The sequence below is a fragment of the Talpa europaea genome, assembly GCF_964194135.1.
Source record: "Talpa europaea genome assembly, chromosome: 8".
Classification (NCBI taxonomy): Eukaryota; Metazoa; Chordata; class Mammalia; order Eulipotyphla; family Talpidae; genus Talpa; species Talpa europaea.
Window position 1 is genome coordinate 43,071,984 of NC_140075.1, and position 19,233 is coordinate 43,091,216.

At 34.9% G+C, this 19,233-nt stretch overlaps 1 protein-coding gene across 1 annotated transcript; it reads right to left on the reverse strand.

The window, feature by feature from the left end:
* Window positions 1-46: 46 nt before the first annotated feature.
* RAB27A (RAB27A, member RAS oncogene family) lies at window positions 47-17,021 on the reverse strand (the record flags this gene model as incomplete). Its single annotated transcript, XM_084241119.1, has 5 exons — window positions 47-245; window positions 5,235-5,358; window positions 7,749-7,852; window positions 9,517-9,602; window positions 16,869-17,021. 5 exons carry the CDS (start codon window positions 17,019-17,021, stop codon window positions 47-49), a joined length of 666 nt encoding a protein of 221 aa, XP_084097245.1.
* Window positions 17,022-19,233: the final 2,212 nt, after the last annotated feature.

Sequence of the window (19,233 nt, forward strand, 5' to 3'; positions counted from 1 at the left end):
AAGATCACAGACATGGGCCACTGATGTTTTGTTCAGTTGCTTGACTTCAACAGCCACATGACCCCTTCTCCTTTTCTTCACTCATTTGATCAAGGGAAGTGTGACCGTTGGATCGCACCACTCCTTCAGGAATCCAGGACTTATCCACACACCGTTCCATTCGCTTCATTATTAGATCCAGGAGCATCTCAATTGCTTGGCTTATGTTTGACCCATTGGCAGCGCTAATTTCAAAGTAGGGGATTCTGGAAGAGAGAGACAACTCCGGTAATAACATGTGGAGGGAAAGGTCAGTGATCTTTGCTCTTGATAATTCAACTTAGAAAAAAAGTAGAGTATAAATGTGTAAGACAATAAAACCATTTTCCCATCACGGGACGATTAAAAAGTGAAAAAGTTAAAAAATAATTCACATTGTGCTCCTAATGGAGAGGCAGAACTTTTGGAAATTTTTATTCCCTTTTCATAAATGATTAAACTGAAGCTCAAAAATGTGAAGTAATCTACCCAATTTCATAATGCTGGAGGGTAGCAGAACCAGTCTGAATCCACAGCTGGATTCCACAGCTGGAATCCACAGTGACCAACTTGACCTCAGACTCTCCTGGTTCCAAGCTTACATGATTTGTATGAGGATTTTCTAAACAGATAAATCTTTTTTTCTTACTGCATATGAAAAAAAAAATTGCTGACAGAAGAGAAATTCTAGGTTGCTGCTGTATTTGTCAGCAGCTTTGCCACTTGTAACTTCAGGCCGTATTACTGTGCCATAAACTTGAAGACATTTTGAAATGTATCACATCTCAGAGTTCTTCTAGGACATCAATCTTATATTTGCTTTGTTATCCAAAGACCTGCCATACACATGTAATTTTTTAATAATTTTCAAAGCATTGTTTCAAAACTGTAAGGCGGCTTTTCACATAATCTTGAGAAATCAGTCTTCTTTTGGTGGCCACCCCTTCCTTATACATCTGAGTTAGTCTTTGCAACAGAATTAATCAATGCCAGATTCGTCCTGCTTCTTAATAAAGCCACGAAAGTAGCAATAAAATTGTATTTCCTTAAACTGCTGATTTCATGTCACCATTAAGACATGCAACCAAAATGCTCTTAGATATAAAAACCACAAAAGACAGTTATTTTAGCAGCTCAGAAAGGGTCGCACCATTGAGTTCTGTAAAATATTCCTTACATTTATAGGGACTTTAAAATCCTACACTATTACATTTCTTGGCAGATGTCTCTGTTTTCCTGTATAAACTACATCAATGATTCTGCTTACAATGGCAGTTACTCTTTTATTCTCCATAAGGAGTGCTTTTTACAGAGTTTTTTATAACTTCTTAACAGACCTTCTCACAAGTGTTTTTGCATTACAAAGAAGCACATTAGGGAGTACATGTATATGGATGAAGACTCTCTATCCATTGTGATTCCTCAAGATGCTGTCTTATATTATCCTCACACTTCTCAAACAAGCTATCAGGCATTACAACTGGACCTCTGTGATTCTATCCTGCTTTAGTATAGCTCTTGAAAACTGGTGAAGAAACTATATTTCATTTGAGCATTTATCCACCCATCTGTGAGTTTTACAAGACATGTTGCTCTGCTGATTTTAACATGCCCATGTTCAGAGCCCTTCATATGTTAACTCTAAAGTATCTTAATCAGAGAAGGGTCTACTAGGCAATCTAGGTGATCTTAGCGGTTTTTAAACCTGTTTGGCTACCTGTTTAGTTACTATCAATATTTTCTCCTCCATCTTCATCTGTCACTATATCCACAAAATGAAGATCATGCATCTTACCCACTCCCCTGGTCACAGGCAGCTTTTGATTACCAAATATGAAACATGCATATTCTGTGAGGATTCAGCAAATATCTATTTATTGAATACCTAAGATGTTGTTAAGAACTGTGGATAGTTTGAAATTCTGCCACTGTTATAGGAATTGAATGTTGGATTGAGAATTGTCAAAATTTAAATACTTACATTTACTTCATCATTCTTTCTCAATTATATATACCCATGGAAAAGCATTTAATTTCTACAGAACATTTTTTCTCTTTAAAGACTTTATTTATTAAAAATAAATAAATAAATACTTTATTTATTTTTGTGCAGAAGAGCTGGTGTGTAGGCCATAGGTGTGGGGGATGAGAAGATTCACCAGAAATAGAGTGGGTAACAAACTTATCTTTCAATTAAAAGGATATTTTCCTGCCTTGGTGAACCTTCAGGTCATGTGACAAGGAATCAGATTTTTTAAAAATTAAAATTTTTAGGCCAACACTCAGTTTTCTGCACGATCAGGGTAATGTGGTTTTTGTTTCTACAGGAATAAATGAATGCTAGAGTTGACTCCTCTCCACACTCAGTTCTTTGAGTAGCCAGAAGAAAAGTGAATTAGATGGCATCTACATATAAGACCCTAAATTAAGACTTTTGTTGGCATAATAAAATGATGGCCCAGAAACAGAAAAGAGTCTTGTGGTCACATATGAAATTTGATTATTCAGCTTGTCCTGAATGCACCGAGAATCTAGTGGATGGAGTTAGTATATCTTCATGTCCAAATCTTCTAGATATTCACTTTTAAAAGGCATTTGTCCTCTTTATTTGAACATTTCTCCACATCTGTAAACTGGGTATAACTGGCTCATATGATCCTTGTAAGGTGCAAATGAGATAATACACATATATAGCCAAGCCTGGAAACCAACAGGTGTTCAATGAATATTAATCTAATGGTTCTTTTATTCTCTAAAAATGATGTTCTGATTTTCCTAAAAGTTAGGCAAAAATTTAGTAATCTTACTAAAATTCAAAAGGATTAATTGTCCCCTTATAACCGTAGAGTGGTATTGTTCCTTCTGTCCACATGGTGGTGCTAATGTAGTATTACCACGGAGGAAAATCCTGTGCTGCTAATAGTGACAGCAGTCCGTAAATTACCCCTTAATGGCCATTTGGAATATATGCAGGACACCAACTTTAGTGTACTTTCAAAAAACAAGTCACAAACTTTAAAATAAAATGAGCAAAATGATAAACAGTTTCAATCAATGAAGGGACATTATCACTTGTTGTTTTTTACCAAAATATGCAACTCATGCCACAAGTCAGAATCCACATTGAACTGGTTTCTTTTCTATTATTTATTTATACAAAATTAGAAGATGCTAGTTTCCAGTTTGAGGTTGCCAGCGATGAAAGCAATAGTATTTAATGATTCTAATAAGTGGTTCTAGCTATTTGGCTCACATGTGGATCCAGACATTACGGAAACATTCTTCACTAAAGAAAGAAATGAGCCTCCTTATTTTTCACAGACTGTTGCATGCTAAATGAATATGCCTTTACTGGAAAAGCAGAGTGTATAACTGCAACCTGGAAGATTGTACCAAATGAAATCAAGATCTTAAAAAAAAAAAAAAAAGGAAAGAAAGAAATCAAGATCTCCTGAGTTGTCTGGGACTCTTGAAATCAGTTTGTGTATTTAGTTCTAAATACACAGTCTGTGTATTTAGTCTGTGTATTTAGTAATGTGTGTGGTTTTTAAAAATGTACAATGACACATCATTAATCCATTTTTTTGAATAAAGGAAAGATGTCATCAAGTTAGCAAAGAACCAAATGCCTAGAGATTAACTATTCATACCTCCTTTCTTCCAGTTCAGATTAGATAAGACACTGAGCATACTGCTGAGCTAAATAACTTGAAATTCCAGAAATGGTCTGTATTTATATTACTAATGTTGTAAATGAATGTTTTTAACTCATCCTTCATCCAGAAACCTCTGAGCACCTTCCTTTATCAATAGCCAGCAGCCTGCAGTATGGAAAAAACCCATCTTACATTTGTTACCCATTTTTCTTGCACAGCCCTTGGAATATGTACATTCATTAGAGTCACAATTTTCTCTATTTCCCTCAATTCTGAATCAAGAATGAAAGGCTTAATGACCACCAATTACCTTCCATGCATAAAGCAGAGTGTGGCAGAACATTTAGGCATGGCCATTTTTACTCACAGAGTGATGTTCTTTACCGCCCACCGTGGCTGGCACTCCCTCAGGACAAATCCCAAGACCCTAACCAGTCTCTATTACAGCAGCTATAATGAACTGTGTAAAAAAAAAAAAAAAAAAGTATTCCCTATACTTTAGCATGGATTCCCCATTGGTAAGCCATTGAATTCATTTCCCACACCTATTCATGGCACAAGTAGACAAATGCTTCACAATCTGCATAGAAATTATTTTGTCCAACTATACTATCAAGGAAAATAGCTGTTGGCAGGTATACCTGGTAACTTGGCATTACATCAGTGTTTCTCAAAGTACTGTCCTCAACCATCAGCAACATCAGGGAATCAGACATGTAAATTTGGGGGTGCCATCCCAGATGCACAATCAGAAACTGTGGAACTCAGCACTCAGGTGATTCTGATACACACTTAAGTTTGATACCCAACAGCATCATCAAAAGTGAGAATGCTGCTAATGTTGCATTCCACTTTCTCTTCTATATCTGTTATGAGTTTGTAGCTATATTAAAAAGTAGCTTAGCACTAGAGTGAACTGTAACTTCTTAGACTGACAGAAATACAAGTGTGAACAAACCTTTCTTTTGCTCGTTCTCTGCCTTTATTGACAATGTTATTCAATGCAACATCCTAGAAAGCAGTATTTTACACTTGTTCTAGAAAAACTTCATTGGTTTACCAAAGAAATCAATGTTGGGTAGGAAGTGACCTAAGAGATTCACGTTACAAATTAATCACTTTTCATAACAAAAAAAAAAAAGTACAGGGAATTGGGGATGAATGGATTCTTAGTCTACCAGTAATAAACGTACTGATATTTATCATCATGCTCCTAACTCACCCTTATTGCTTTTGTCTTCTGTCAAAATAGAATCCCCATTCTCAGATTTACTTGTCCCAGCACATCAATATTTGTGTGGCAATGTTCTTCATTAAGTCTGCAAAGTTTCTGAGGCAGAAAAATGTCTTTTTCCAAATATCTGTACATTTTAGAGAACCACTTTTGAAACAATAATTCATTTTTATGCTTGATGACAAAAGGGAGTAGGTATTTGACACCTCCCAAAGTCTACATATTAGCGCATTAATTTTTTTGGTTTTGTCTTTTGCATTATCCATTCATGGGCAAATGTTTGTGCTGGAAGTAGTCTCACTATAGTTTTCCACAAAAATACTCACCCATATTTCTCAGCAAGTCCTCTGGCTTCCTCCTCCTTCACTACTCTCTGGTCTTCCAAATCACTCTTATTTCCACATAACACTATGTCTGGATTTTCACAATATGCATGCATCTGCAGCTGACCTATTAAGAAGATAAGAAATCTACTGTAGATAAACAAAAATGTGAGTGTGTGATCACACAATAGCGCTTTGAAACCTGTACATGGATACACAAATATGAGGCAGACCTCTCCTGCCTCGCCCGCTGCTCCCCTCAGCAGTGTATTTCAGTCAGCCTGCCTGTTCTGTTTTCCACTGTCTCTAGTAAATCCTCTCACCACGATCCCCACACCTCTGCCCTGTACCCCAGTTCTAATATGCATAAATAAATAAATCTTTTAAAAATAATACATAAATAATGAAAAGAAATTAAATCATACCTGATGGGGATAACCTAATAGCACCTCAATTAAAAATAAGTAAATAAAAGTTTCACTAAGCTAAATGGTTTTATCTCCCAGAGAAGGAAAATAAACTTTTATTTCTTAAACATCACATCCTATAGCAAAATTACGGCAGTCTAAACTTTCACAATATGACATACCCCAAAGTTCATGGCCTACTTTTTATTATGGTTAACCAGAAAAGTGTTGACATTTCAGTTCCTCATACTGAAGTTATGTTCATTCTAGTTTCGCAAGTGAGAGTCAAGTTGACAAGAATATAATGAGCATTAACAAAGACCTGATATTCCATGGAGAATTTCAAGACATGATCTTTTTCTTCAAGGGGCAACTGGGGAACATGACGTATTCAGGGAGGACCAAACTATGTACCAGTCTAATAAAAACCATGCCCTTTCTTTCCTGGAAGCTGTTAAGCTTGCTCTCCTCACATCCTTGAATAACAAACCACAATCTTCCTTCAGGAAGTCCCCGCCCTACCTTTAAGACCTGCTTCTCAGCTATATCTAGTGTGAAACCGCTCTCATCTCCAGAGTGACTTTGTGTCCTGTTAGTGACTTATATGTACAGCGTTGTGATTGTGAACATGAACTCAATGTGCCTGAGATTAAACCCCTATTCTGCCTTTTATTAGCTGTGTGATCTGTGCCTCAGTTTCCCCATCTGTAACAATAGTATTTACTTCTTTAAAGTATTAAACAGCTCTTCAGTACTTAGTGACCAATTTAGTTTAGGCCGCTGAACTGAAAGCCAAAAGTTCCAGGTCCTTGAATAAATCTCTTTAAGCCTCAGTGTCCTCCTCCTAAAATAAGGACACAATACCCATATGAAACGCTTCACAAGGTGAGTGTAAAGATCATTCAAAGTATGTGAAAACACTTTGAAAGACACAATGCACTACATAATTTATTTTAAAACTGATTTTTCAAACCAAGATTTTCTTTTTTTTTTAAGATTTATTTATTTATGCATACAAGAGCTGGGGTAAAGGCCAGAGATGTAGGGGGTGAGAGGATCACCAGAGACAGAGTGGGGAACAGAACAGGCAGACTGACTAAAATACACTGCTGAGGGGAGCAGCGGGCAAGACAGGAGAGGTCTGTTTAGCCATGTGGGTTGCTCCCTGGCCAGCTGGGAGATCGAACTCATGCTGCAGAGGCTGCGGATTGCTTCATAGTGCAGTGCTTAACCCCTTGCGCCACCAGGGAGGCCCTAAACCAAGATTTTCTATCTTCAGAACCCCAACCAATTACTCTTTCATAATTTTAAAACACAAAGTAATTTTTTAAGCAGTAGATATTCTTACATTGTGTTTTCATTTTAAAGATTTGGATGTTAACAATTTAACACTATAAACTTCCCCAATAGATTCTCTAGGGTCATACTATTACATATAACCAACAGAAGGAAAAGTTCATTTGCAAAGTGCTATCTGGTCAAGCAGAATTTTAAATGGCTTCTAGCCAATCATTCAAGAGAAGAGGAATTCTCGAAAGAGGCAAAATTAAGAGTTATATAAGTTGTGCTAGGAAACACTTTTGCTAATGCAGTTCTAGAATTTTCCATGACAGGATCTGCCTGACAAATGTTTTGGCCCTGAAAGAAGAGGAGGGACCTCTAAGCACAGAGGAGATGTGGAACTAGAAATATGATCCATTAGAGCCTTCAAAAGGTATTTATGTCTATATAACTTATACTTTAGTATCGAGAATGGTGCAGAATAGCACACAATGGTCACACATATATTTAGAGATTGAACTTCTCTAATTCTTCATCTGTTAAATGGGAGTAATAGTCTCCAGTGCAGAAAAAAGACTGATTAAGAGATGACGTGGAAAGCACTGCCTTCTACCTGGAGTATGGGAAGTACTCCACAAACCAGTTAGTAGTACTAGGAATAACCAAGATTTTAATTAGACTTTACCTCTACTCTAAAAGCCTTACTCCTTTAAACAGCATTTTAAGTGGCACTAGGAACTCCTCCAAAATAACTTACAACAGAAGTAGAATAGGAGAGCATGCTATTGTGGGGAGTAGGAATCAGGAGGTAAAAAACAATAACACTTACTTATCCAGTTTCTCACATTGAGAAAACTTTGCTCATTTGTCAGATCAAAAAGCAGAAGAAACCCCATAGCATCTCTGAAGAACGCTGTTGTCAGACTGCGAAACCTAAGAACATGAAAGCAGACTAGTCACCTAATCCACACTTGAAATACAAAGTTAGTTACCTGCAATGTCCTGAGTCTCTTACAATACTTCGTTAACAACCAATTAGATGTTTAATAATGTGCCACTACTTCTAATAATTTCTCATTGCACATACATACTGTAACTCCTAGTTATACAATATTTAGTGAGTTTTGCTATTTTAAGTGATACTTTTAACAGTATAAAATTATGCATAAAACCAATGACATTTGTTATCTTACAAAATATAATAGATATCTAGAACAAGAAAGAATACTTGCAACTTGATCTAGACCTTGTAAAATGCCAACAATTATCAAAGTTATACTTGGAATTTTCTTTTAATAACAATATGTGTAAATGGTTCTTTAATTTAAAGAAAAACAAATTAAATGATACTACAAATAAATGAGACAGTTATCACTCACATAAGTTTAGTTGTTAACAGACCATGTGATTTGAAAACCCAGCCTGCTAGACAGGAATGATAAGAACTAGCTCTTGATCCCTTAGACTCAGCTAAGAATTTATTGTACATGAAGAGTTAAGTAGGCCAAAAGCGATGGCGTTGGCTGTGTATCTTTTCCTTGTCCTATAAAAGCATGGTTGACTTGATGTTATAATGTATTCCATGATTTTTCTAATTTCAGTCTTTGCAGAAATCTCTGGTCTCTAATAGTCATTTGTTGGCTTTAAGGTGGGTGCACTATTGTCTCTCCTCCCTATCTTTCCTGATATTCTCCTTTCCAAGACTGTGTCCTGCTATCTCTACTATTTCTCCCTCTAACCATCAGTTTCCTCTTACTTTGTCTTCATAGTTACAGCCTATGCCTACAAGTACCAGGCATAGGCTCCAGGGAAGAAAATAGCTCGTCTGTGTCATCTAATCTGCTATATCAGGTTTTCTTAAACACTTCTAATCAGTGTTCTTACAAAAAGAATATCTTTCAGAGATACATACCAAAATAGTTATCACTGAAATAATCTGATGCCTGGAATTTGCTTTGAAACAATTTGGGGGGTGGGGTGAGTAGTAGTAAGGCATATATATAAAATAAGACCACTGTAACTGTTGAAATGAATACATGAGTTCATTATATTGCACATTCTACTTTTATATATACTCTAAGTTTTCCATAATAAAAAGTTAATAAAGTCCTTCAAGGAAACTGAAAGAAAACAGAAGCTGTACATAATTAAAAGCAACTTTATATCAAGATTTCATGTGACTTATTTTGGTCAAGCAATCCCTGACCATATCAGTTAATTCTAACCAGATTTTCCACTAGGTTTCAAGAATCAGGTAAAAATAATACGTATACCTATAGCTTCCTTTGTGGATGTGTAAATATAGGAAAAGAACATAGAAAAGTACACAAGCCTAAAAAAAAGGAAAATGCAAAAAAGAAGCAAAATGATCCATTTTGAAAAGATTTAATTTTTTTCTTTGACTTGTATGAAATAAAGCCACTATTATCATGTCTCAAATGATAAAGTTCCTGCTAATTTGGCACCATATCTTATCCTCAGGTGCAAATAAACTAATCAGCTGGCCTTTTCCTGCTCAGGTCACTGTGTTAAAAGTATAGTTGTTGCCTTTTTCCTCCTTTCTTTCAGTAAAATATACAAAACTGAACATCTCATACCTCTCCTGCCCTGCTGTGTCCCATAACTGCAGGTGAATTCTCTGGCCTCTGCCAATGGCTCCATCTGGCCCATTAGCTCTGTACACCTGAAAAAGCAAAATGAAAGAGAGAAAAATAAATTCTAAGACTAGTGAGCTCTTCTTACTTTATTGTTTAGTACAACTTCCTAAGCATCTAAATTTCTAAAGAAAATCCCATCTGTAACAGAACTTGTATTTTATTTCAAGTAACTACCTTTGGATAATAAAATAATGTACATCAATAAATATATAGTCATACTTTTAGAAATAAATTGTGAAATATATAAATGTTCCATAATTTACATTAAAAATAATAAGTACCACCCCTTTTCATAAAGTTCCCCCAGGTCACTAGTTTCCAGAAACATCACTATTATATGACTACTCCCCATCCCATGTTTAAAAGTATTCTTAAAGCAATTCTATGGAAAAAACTTTTAGAATGCAGATAGACCTCTGAAAATGTCTTCTTTCATGAAAGCATTGGCAAAAATGTCAAAATCAAATTTTTCAGAGTTTTGAAAATTAATGAAGTCTTACAATGTTCAGAGACATTTATTCAAGATAAATGTGTTGATACCAGTAAAACACAGTAAGTGTTCTGCTGTTTTAACTTGTCCTATTCCTATAACCGACCACCCAGGAGTAGGCCACCCCTCTCCACAGTAGCCTTTAAAACCAAAAGATGCACAACTTATGGTAGCTGTGAAAACCAACAGCCTAATAACCACTGTAGGAAGTAGAGGCAGAACATGTTTGGAGTCCCCAAAAGTCTCATCTGAAGAGAACTATCTGGAAGCTGCCTGTAAAAGCTCCATTCCCCAGGCCTTATCTTTATTTTACCTAACTTGGTTCACAGCTTTCTCTTTGAAATAGACCTACCCAATGGAGCATCTGTTGAAAACAATTAGGTTCAATTATTTAACATCACAATTAACAGAGCAGCAATACCAATTGTGACTAATAGACCAAACAAAAACCCTTAAAAAGAAAAAATATATAATGAGATGTCCATTGGTAGATGTGAAAAGCTCCAAAATATTCCTTGGAATCTACGAGGTCAAGCTCATGTGCTGGACTGTACACATGCTGGGAAAAACCTGAAAAGGTCCTCATCTCTCACCTCTGGCTGACCTTGAGGTTCTCATCAAACACAAAGAGAAGTCTAAGAGTTGTAAATTGCCTGCAAGAGCATTAAGCACATGTCACAATACACCCCCTTCCATACACATACACAGCCCTTCAGAAAAAGCTGGTTCAAGGAATTTAAGAAATCTTTGTAACCACTCATTAACTGACCACTAAGTTTACTGAGCAGCAGCTTCAGTAGCTACACACAACAACAACAAAAGCAGACTCAGATTTAACCCAGGAATGTCACTAAACAAACAGCAATAACAATTACAACAAAATGAACAGCAAAAAAGAATTCTCAGAAAGAAGGAAGAATCTGAATTTCCAGAGTTGCTACAATATATAATTAAAAATGTATAGTTTTCACACTAATTTTAAGGATTTTTTTATATAACTCTTACAGCAAATTATTTTTATTACTCTCAGAAACTTTTACCTATTGTGCATTTTCTCTTCCAAATGAACATAATAATCAGCTGTCAAGTTTCATTAAAATTCTTGTTGGAAACTTAATTGTGATTATATTTAATTTGTGGGAAAATGGCAGCTTATAGTTTTGTTTCCTATCCAGGAGCATGACTTGTCTCTCATCTTTTCTTTTTTGAGAACTGACTTAGAACTGTTCAGAAACATTTCTGAACATTCTTCTTCATATAAGCACTACAGATTTTTTGTCAATAATTTTCTGGTTCTTGTTGTTTATCAATAGAAGTGCATATAGACAAGAAATAGATTTATGTAGATTTAGAAATAGAGTATATAAGAAAAGTCATATTAAATCAGTGATGGAAAATATAGGCTATTCAAATTATGTTATTGAGGGTTACTCACAAACACACACATACACACACATACAGAGGATACTTGAAGAACAGGAAGAAAGGAAGGGGAGGGAAGGGGAGGGGAAGAAACCAAAAAGTAATTATTGAATAATAGAGAAAATACCTAAAATTAAAGAAATACAAATAGTACAAATACGTCAGTCATCCCTGCAAAGCATTCATGTAACCAACAGGATAAAAATACCTGGTGCTCTCACAATTTTTATGGCGGTATCCAGAGTTCGAATTTAGGAGAACAATGAGCTCACATAGAAAGAAAGGATGAAGCATCAGAATAGAATCAAGGTAACAGTAAGATAACTTAATCCTGAGATATTTCAAGAAAAACTAAGCAAACCAAGCCAAGTAACAATGAAATATGAAAAAAGAAGGAATGATTTGAGAGCACCAGAAATGGGGAATCCAAAATCAAAGGACTGGTAGTGAGCAATGCATCCATCTATATCCAAAATAAGGATGAAGTGTCAAAGAAAGTTGCTGAACAAAATGTAAATGTTATGAACTCTGATAAGGTTAAAATAATACAATGATCAAAAAGTTGAAAATGAAGAGAAGTGAGGACATATTGGAGAAAAACTAATCAACCCAAATTCCATTGGCAGGGAGTTAATGATCATTGTTTTGAATTAAAACGTGGATATAATACATCCAGTTTCTTATTGGTATTCATAATCTTTATTCTTAACTACAAAGACACATTTTCTCTAAAAAAAGTATTCTTGTGGTAAAGAAATATGTAAGTTTGGTGATTTTTCCCAAATGATTCCAGATTATTTTTATTCTATTAGATAATGCATAGTATGTCAATTATAAATAGCACACACATGTCTGTCTATTTGTCCTTTTATTTGTGTAGATGTATAATTATATAATTGTGATCTTGTTCATCATATTTTAAAATACATTTTTATCTTACTGTAAAAAAAAATGTATAGTTTTCAACAAAATTTATAAGACACACAAAGAAACAGAAAAGTATGGACAATACATAGGGAAAATTGCTAAGGAAGTCCTGATGTTGAACTAACTAGAAAAAGACTTCAAATCAGTTACTGTAACTATGTTGAAAGAACTAAAGGAGAACAAGTCTCTAAAATTAAAGGAAAATATAAGAACAGTATATCATTAAATAAAGGAAACAAAGATGTGTATATTTACAAAAAGAAGTAGAAATTCAGTAGTTAAAAAGCATAATAACTGAAAGGCACTAGTCACTAGAATATTCACTAGTGGGACTCAAGAGCAGTAAGAGAAGAAACAATTAGTGAATGGAAGCACAGTCAGTTGAGATAATTCAGTCTAAAGAACAGAAGGGAGAATGAATAATGAATGAGAAAAGTGAAGAATCTCAGAGACTTATGAGAAATTATCAAGTATACCATCATATGCATACTAGGAATCTTATAAAAAGAGAAGAGACAAAAGAGGCAGAAAAAAATGTTTGAAGAGGGCCTCCCTGGGGGCACAAGAGGTTAAGATGCAACCTATGAAGCTATGAGGCTATCCACAGCCAGTGCAGTTTGATCCCTGGCCAGGGAGCAACCCACATGGTGCAGCAGACCTCTCCTACCTTGCCCACTGCTCCCCTCAGCAGTGTACTTCAGTCAATCTGCCTGTTCTGCTCCCCACTCTATTTCTGGTGAATTCTCTCACCACCCACACCTCAGCCCTGTACTCCAGTTCTTGTATGCATAAATAAGTAAATCTTTAAAAAAAAAAAAAGAGTCAAAATGAAGAAATAATAAAAGCAGCCCAAATTTAATGGAAAACATGTGCACACTCAACAAACCTAATGAAATCAAGAAGGATAAACTCACAGAAATATACTATATACATCACCATTACACTGCCAAATCCAAAGATTAAGAGAGTGCCTTAAAGCAGCAAGTGAGAACACACAAGGGATTCATACACACATACATACAAGGGATTCATTACATGCAAGGGATCCCAATGAAACTAACAGCTCTTTGTCATCAGAAATAATGGAGGTCAAAAGACAGCAAGATGACCTAATCAAAGTGTTGAAGAAAAAAAAGACTATCAACTAAGAATTCTACATCCAACACAGCTATTCTTTAAAATTGAAGAAGAGTTTAAGACATCTTCAGATACATAAAAATTGAGAATATTCATCATTAGCAGACCTGTGCCACAAGAAATAATAATTACAGTGCTTCAGACTGAGATAAAAGTAGTAATTGGTAAGCAGTAATTCAAATCCACACACAAAAAAGAAAAATCCCAGAAAAGGTAACTACAGAGATAAATATAAAAGAGAGTAGAAACGTATTTTTAACTGTTTTCCCCCAACTGATGAAAAAACAGCTGCATAAAGTAATAGTTATTAATCTGTATTGACAGACACACAATTTATAATGATCTAATTATTATGAGAAAAAGAAACAAAGAAAGAAAGGAAACAGAGCTATAATAAAGTTTTGTACAGTACTAAATTGGTTTTAATCCAAATTAGATTGTTAAAATTTAAGATAATTAATTTCCAAGAGAACTACTAAATAATAATATAGTAAAATAATGATAAGGGGATTAAAAGACCTAGAAAATATCTATATGATACAAAATTGTTACAAACTTCAGCCCAGTGTTATTAAACAACAACAATGACAACAAAATAAACAGCAATGCTTATGGAGATACAGTGTAATAAAAAAAGAGATGGGACACACACAAAGCAAGTAGCAAAATGGCAGAGACAGTATCTACCATATCAGTAATTAATTTAAGTGTAAATGGAATTAAAATTATGAATGAAAGTCAGAATAAAAAATCATGCTCTAATTATACACTGTCTATAAGAAACACATTTTTCCCATTTTTTAATTGTTTTATGTTAATTTTATTGAGATAATGTGGATTTGCAACACTATATATGATTTAGGAGTATAGGTTCACATCTCTTCAGATTTATGTAACCAATCATATCTATCCCTGAAGCACCCATAATCCTCCACCATAATCTTTAAGTGCCCTCCCCCCACTGCTCTCCACACCTACTCTTGCCCTCTGCTAGCCTCAATTCAACAAGCAGATTTCTAGGGTTTGTTTTGGTTTAGTTTTGTGTGTTCCTTTCTTTTATAAGAGACATATTTTGGATTCAAAGATGCAAACAGATTACTAATAAAAGGATAGAAAATAAGACACCATGAAAATAAAAACCAAGAGCGTGCTAGAGTAGCTGTATTAATATGAAACAAAATAGACTAAGACAAAAATTGTTATTAGAGATGAAGAATATTTCATCATGATAAAAGGGTCAATCCATCAAGAATATATAGAGATAAGAAGGGAGAAGTGAACAATTCAACAATAATATTTAGAGATTTTAATGTTCACTTTTTCAAGATTGAACAAGTAGGCAAGTAAATAAGAAGAAAGAATATTTGCACAACAAATAAACCAAATAAACCAAATAAATATAAAAGACATCTGTTGAACACTTCACTCAATAACTACAAAAAAAAATTCTTATCATTCACATGAAAAATTCTAAAATATCAACCATATGTTAGGTCATAAAACAAGTCTCAATCAATTTAAAATTCAAATGATATAAAATATGTTCTCTAACCACAATGGATTAAATTAGAAATCACTAATTGAAAAGAAATTTGGAAAATTCACAGATATGTGGACATTAAATAACATTCTTAAATATCACAGTCTTAAATGGGTCAAAGAAGAAACACAAGAGAAACCAGAAAATACTTTTGGATGAATGAGAACAAAAGCACAACATACAAATTATTGACTGAAGGTAAAGCATGCTCTGAGGGGAAATTATAGAATACCTATATTTTAAAAGAAAATGAGAAATATCTCAATGCAGTAACTTAAACTTCACCCTTAAGAAGTTAGAAAAATAAGAATAAACTAAACGCAAAGGAAACAAAATAAACTAAACAGTTTATGGTAATAAACATTACCATAGAAATAAATACTTTCATTGTTTGGAAAAATTAACAAAATCAATAAACTAACTAGACTGACCACAGATAAAAAAGAGGGTTCAACCCTAAAAATCAAAAATGGAGTATTATTAGTTCATAAAATGGAATGAAATTTTGATACATGACTCAACATGAAAGAACCTTAAATATATGCTAAGTAAAAGAAACCAGATATAAAAGCCCATATATTGTATGAGTCCACTTATATATGTCCAGAATAGACAAACCCATAAAGGGTAGATTAGTGGTTATTAGTGGCTGGGGTGGGGTTGGGGTAGAAATGAGGAATGACAGCTAAAGTATGGGTATCTTTGCATGATGATGAAATATACTAAAATTAGTGGCAAAAGTTACAAACCTGTGAATACATTGACAGCCACTGAAATGGTATATTTTGAATGGGTGAATTTTATGTTATGTGATTTCTATCTCAAAAAGCTATTGTATTCAAAGTTTTTAAAATAAGAATTAATAAATATAATTACATACAAACATTGGCTCTACCAATCTTAAGCCATTACTAAAAATTTCAAAAAGATCCTATTTACAGTCATCAGGTCCAAGTTTGCACAGACTCACCAGCAGTGAAAGAGAAGACCTAGAGCAGAAAGGAAGTAAAAGGCAGAGACTGAATATGCTCCATTAAAGGGCCTTTGTCACTATAATCTCCTGATCACTATTAAACCTGCTTCATGGTACTCGTCCCTTTTTCAACAAAAAAAAAAAAAGTAGTTCATGGAAAAGGCATCTCTCCTCTGCAATTTTGACATAATGACCTCCTGCCTTTACCTCCACCACCAAAATAGTTTTCAGTCGACAATCTTAAAAAAACAAAGGGCGAGCCTCCTCTCCCCTTCTTTCTGTACAACCTTGCCTGTTCCTTGGTTACTTCCCAGATCATCATGCACTCCAGGCATTCCACACTCCTACTCCAAACTCACCCTGCTGGCAGCAGCGATGAGTTCTGCCAGTTAGTATTCAGTGAGGAATTGCCCAAATTCTAATTTAAGAGAAGAACCATTAAAAATGACATCAAAGGCAAAAGATAGAACCTACAACACAGGGACACAGAGGGGCAGGATGTTTGTAGGTTTCATAACCAAAGTAGACAAATAACTGTAGAGTTCAGAAGGGAAGATAAAGTCAAAAGTGTACAAAGAGAAAATGAAAAAGAATCTTGACTTTCACTTTTTACTGCTTGGTTTTATATGACATGTCCTTCAGCAGAGTCTTTTAAATCCCCTTGTCCAGATTGAACAGAATACACTTTTATATGTTCCCTTCAACTGTAGTCTCCAATCTTTGACTTCTATAAAGTAAACTACACAGACTGGCAAATGTTAACTCAGAGGTTACATTTTTATACAGAAAGATAAAGAACTTACCACTCTCTTTTCCCTGAAATCAATGCCCACTGTTGTAATAAATTTTGAATTAAATTTTCCATCTGTATACTGGTAGAGTACACTGGTCTTCCCTACTCCAGAATCTCCCAAAGCTAAAAACTTGATGAGGTAATCATAGTCTCCATCAGTCATGATGAAGAGCTCAGTGGTACACCTGCAAAATACAAACAAATAAATAAAATTTATTAGAAAACATTACAATCCTCCATGAATATGTGACTAGTTTTAACATTCCATTTGGCAGGTACTTCTGTATCTACATGCCTAAGGGTTCTTTGAAGACAGAATTAGGTATTATTCACTGCCCAAGAATCAAAATTTGCTACACAAGATGTTACTGAAATAGTAAAGTTTTAACTAAAGGCGGTTATTGTAGCACTGTTAGGATAAAAATTCCGCAAAAAAAAAGATAATCAAGATGATAATTGTCACCAAATTTTATATAGAGATCACACAGAACAAAAATTAGCAAAAGAAAGAAGGAAGGAGATTGTTATAGAGTAATAATTCTTAGCATGCAAGTGGTTCCAAACGCCTGCTTTTTCAAAGTCTCCTAGTGCTGGATCCTTAGCTTTTCTCTTTTTTTACTTGAACATCTAGACAATTTCATTTATTCATTTTCACCTGTCATTGTAGTTTCGTCAAAGATAATGCTAAATTCACAGGAAGATTTGCTTTGTAGCTTCCTTATACATCATTATTGTTGTTGTTGTTATTTATTGCATATTAAGTCAGACTTTTCTGGACTATCACTGCTCACTCAGGAACTAAGTCCAAATTTGAGCAACCACTGCTCAGAGACCAGAGTTCCACAACTAATAGATCATTTATCTAAATTTGCTAAATTTATTCTAAAAAGCAATGCTTACACTCATTTTTTTAATAGAGATTCAAAAACAAAAGTACACTTTAAAAAGAAAATAATCTTGTTTTTACCAGCAATAACTAACAATGATTTTTTTTTATCCTTTACAATCTGCACTTTTCATGGTTTGTTTTTATCCTTCAAGTAGATTCAAATTATTCAAAATACCAATCTGATTGAAAAATGTCACCTATCACTTCTTATTTTCCTATTGCTAATGTTAATAAACCCTCCTGAAATTCAGAAAAATAAGCAGCTATCTCACTACCACTGACAACTTTATTTGTCCATTCAAGTATACAAATGTATTCACCCTCCTCACACACGCTGCTGCCTTACAATTAGATGCTGCTGATTCTCCTCTCATCATACCCTTTCCCCATTGTCCCACTTCCAGAAACTGTCATAACGTTAAATGCTTCCTACAGGATTATTTCCATAGAACCATAAAATTACTAGACTCAGGCAAGGTCATTTATTGATTTTCCAGGTTGCCTTTTTCTACTCCATCCTCAATTTGGTGACTCATCTTATGCTCAAAATTCCTGCTGAGTCCCTAAGGCCATTGCAATATACTACCTCAGTGTGCCTTAGTGCATATTTGCAACTTCACATTCAGCATGACTAGACAGTCAATAAGGGCAGAGTCTCTACAGACATTCATAATTGTATTTGCACACTATAAAGACTAACAGGTGTAGGTCACTGTTAGGAACGGCATTCAACAGAATTCTTCTTCAGAAGACGATGACTTATATAAACATAAATATTCTACTATATCACATCATAGCATCTCAATTGGCACAAAGTTATTTAGAAATAAGGGTTAAGAATTGAAAGCAGATCCAGATCATGTTTAATGAGAAAGCAGACTCCAAATTCTGCAATGAGAATGACACAAAAGACATTGTGACTACCTTATTTCCTCCTTATTTTTAATTTGAAAAGATGATCACTTCTGTATTTTTATGTTTTAAGGTACAGGAAGAAATGCTGGGCCTCCCCTGTGGCGCAGCGGTTGAACGCTGGGTTGCGAGGCTGTCCGCAGCCTCTGCGGCGCCGGTTCGATCCCCGGCTGCTCCCCGGCCACCAGAGGAGGGTCCCACATGGCGCGCAGACCTCTCCTGCCGCCCGCTGCTCCCCTCAGCAGTGTACTTCGGTCCTTCTGCCTGCTCTGCTCCCCACTCTGGCTCTGGCGAGTTCTCTCACCCTCCCATGCTTCTGACTGTACCCAGTGCTTGTATAAATAAATAAATAAATCTTAAAAAAAAAAAAAAAAAAAGAAATGCTGTCACCAATGATGACATCACTATTCTAGAATTCTCTGAGCATGCGTGAGTGGTATTCAGACAAATAAAACTATCTCTGCTGCACCAAAATTTAACGGGTTTAGTTATCTTGAGAGAGGACTCACATGTGTAAATCCATAAATAACCTTCATGGCTTTTGTCTTCTACTTGTGTTGATAGCAATATATAA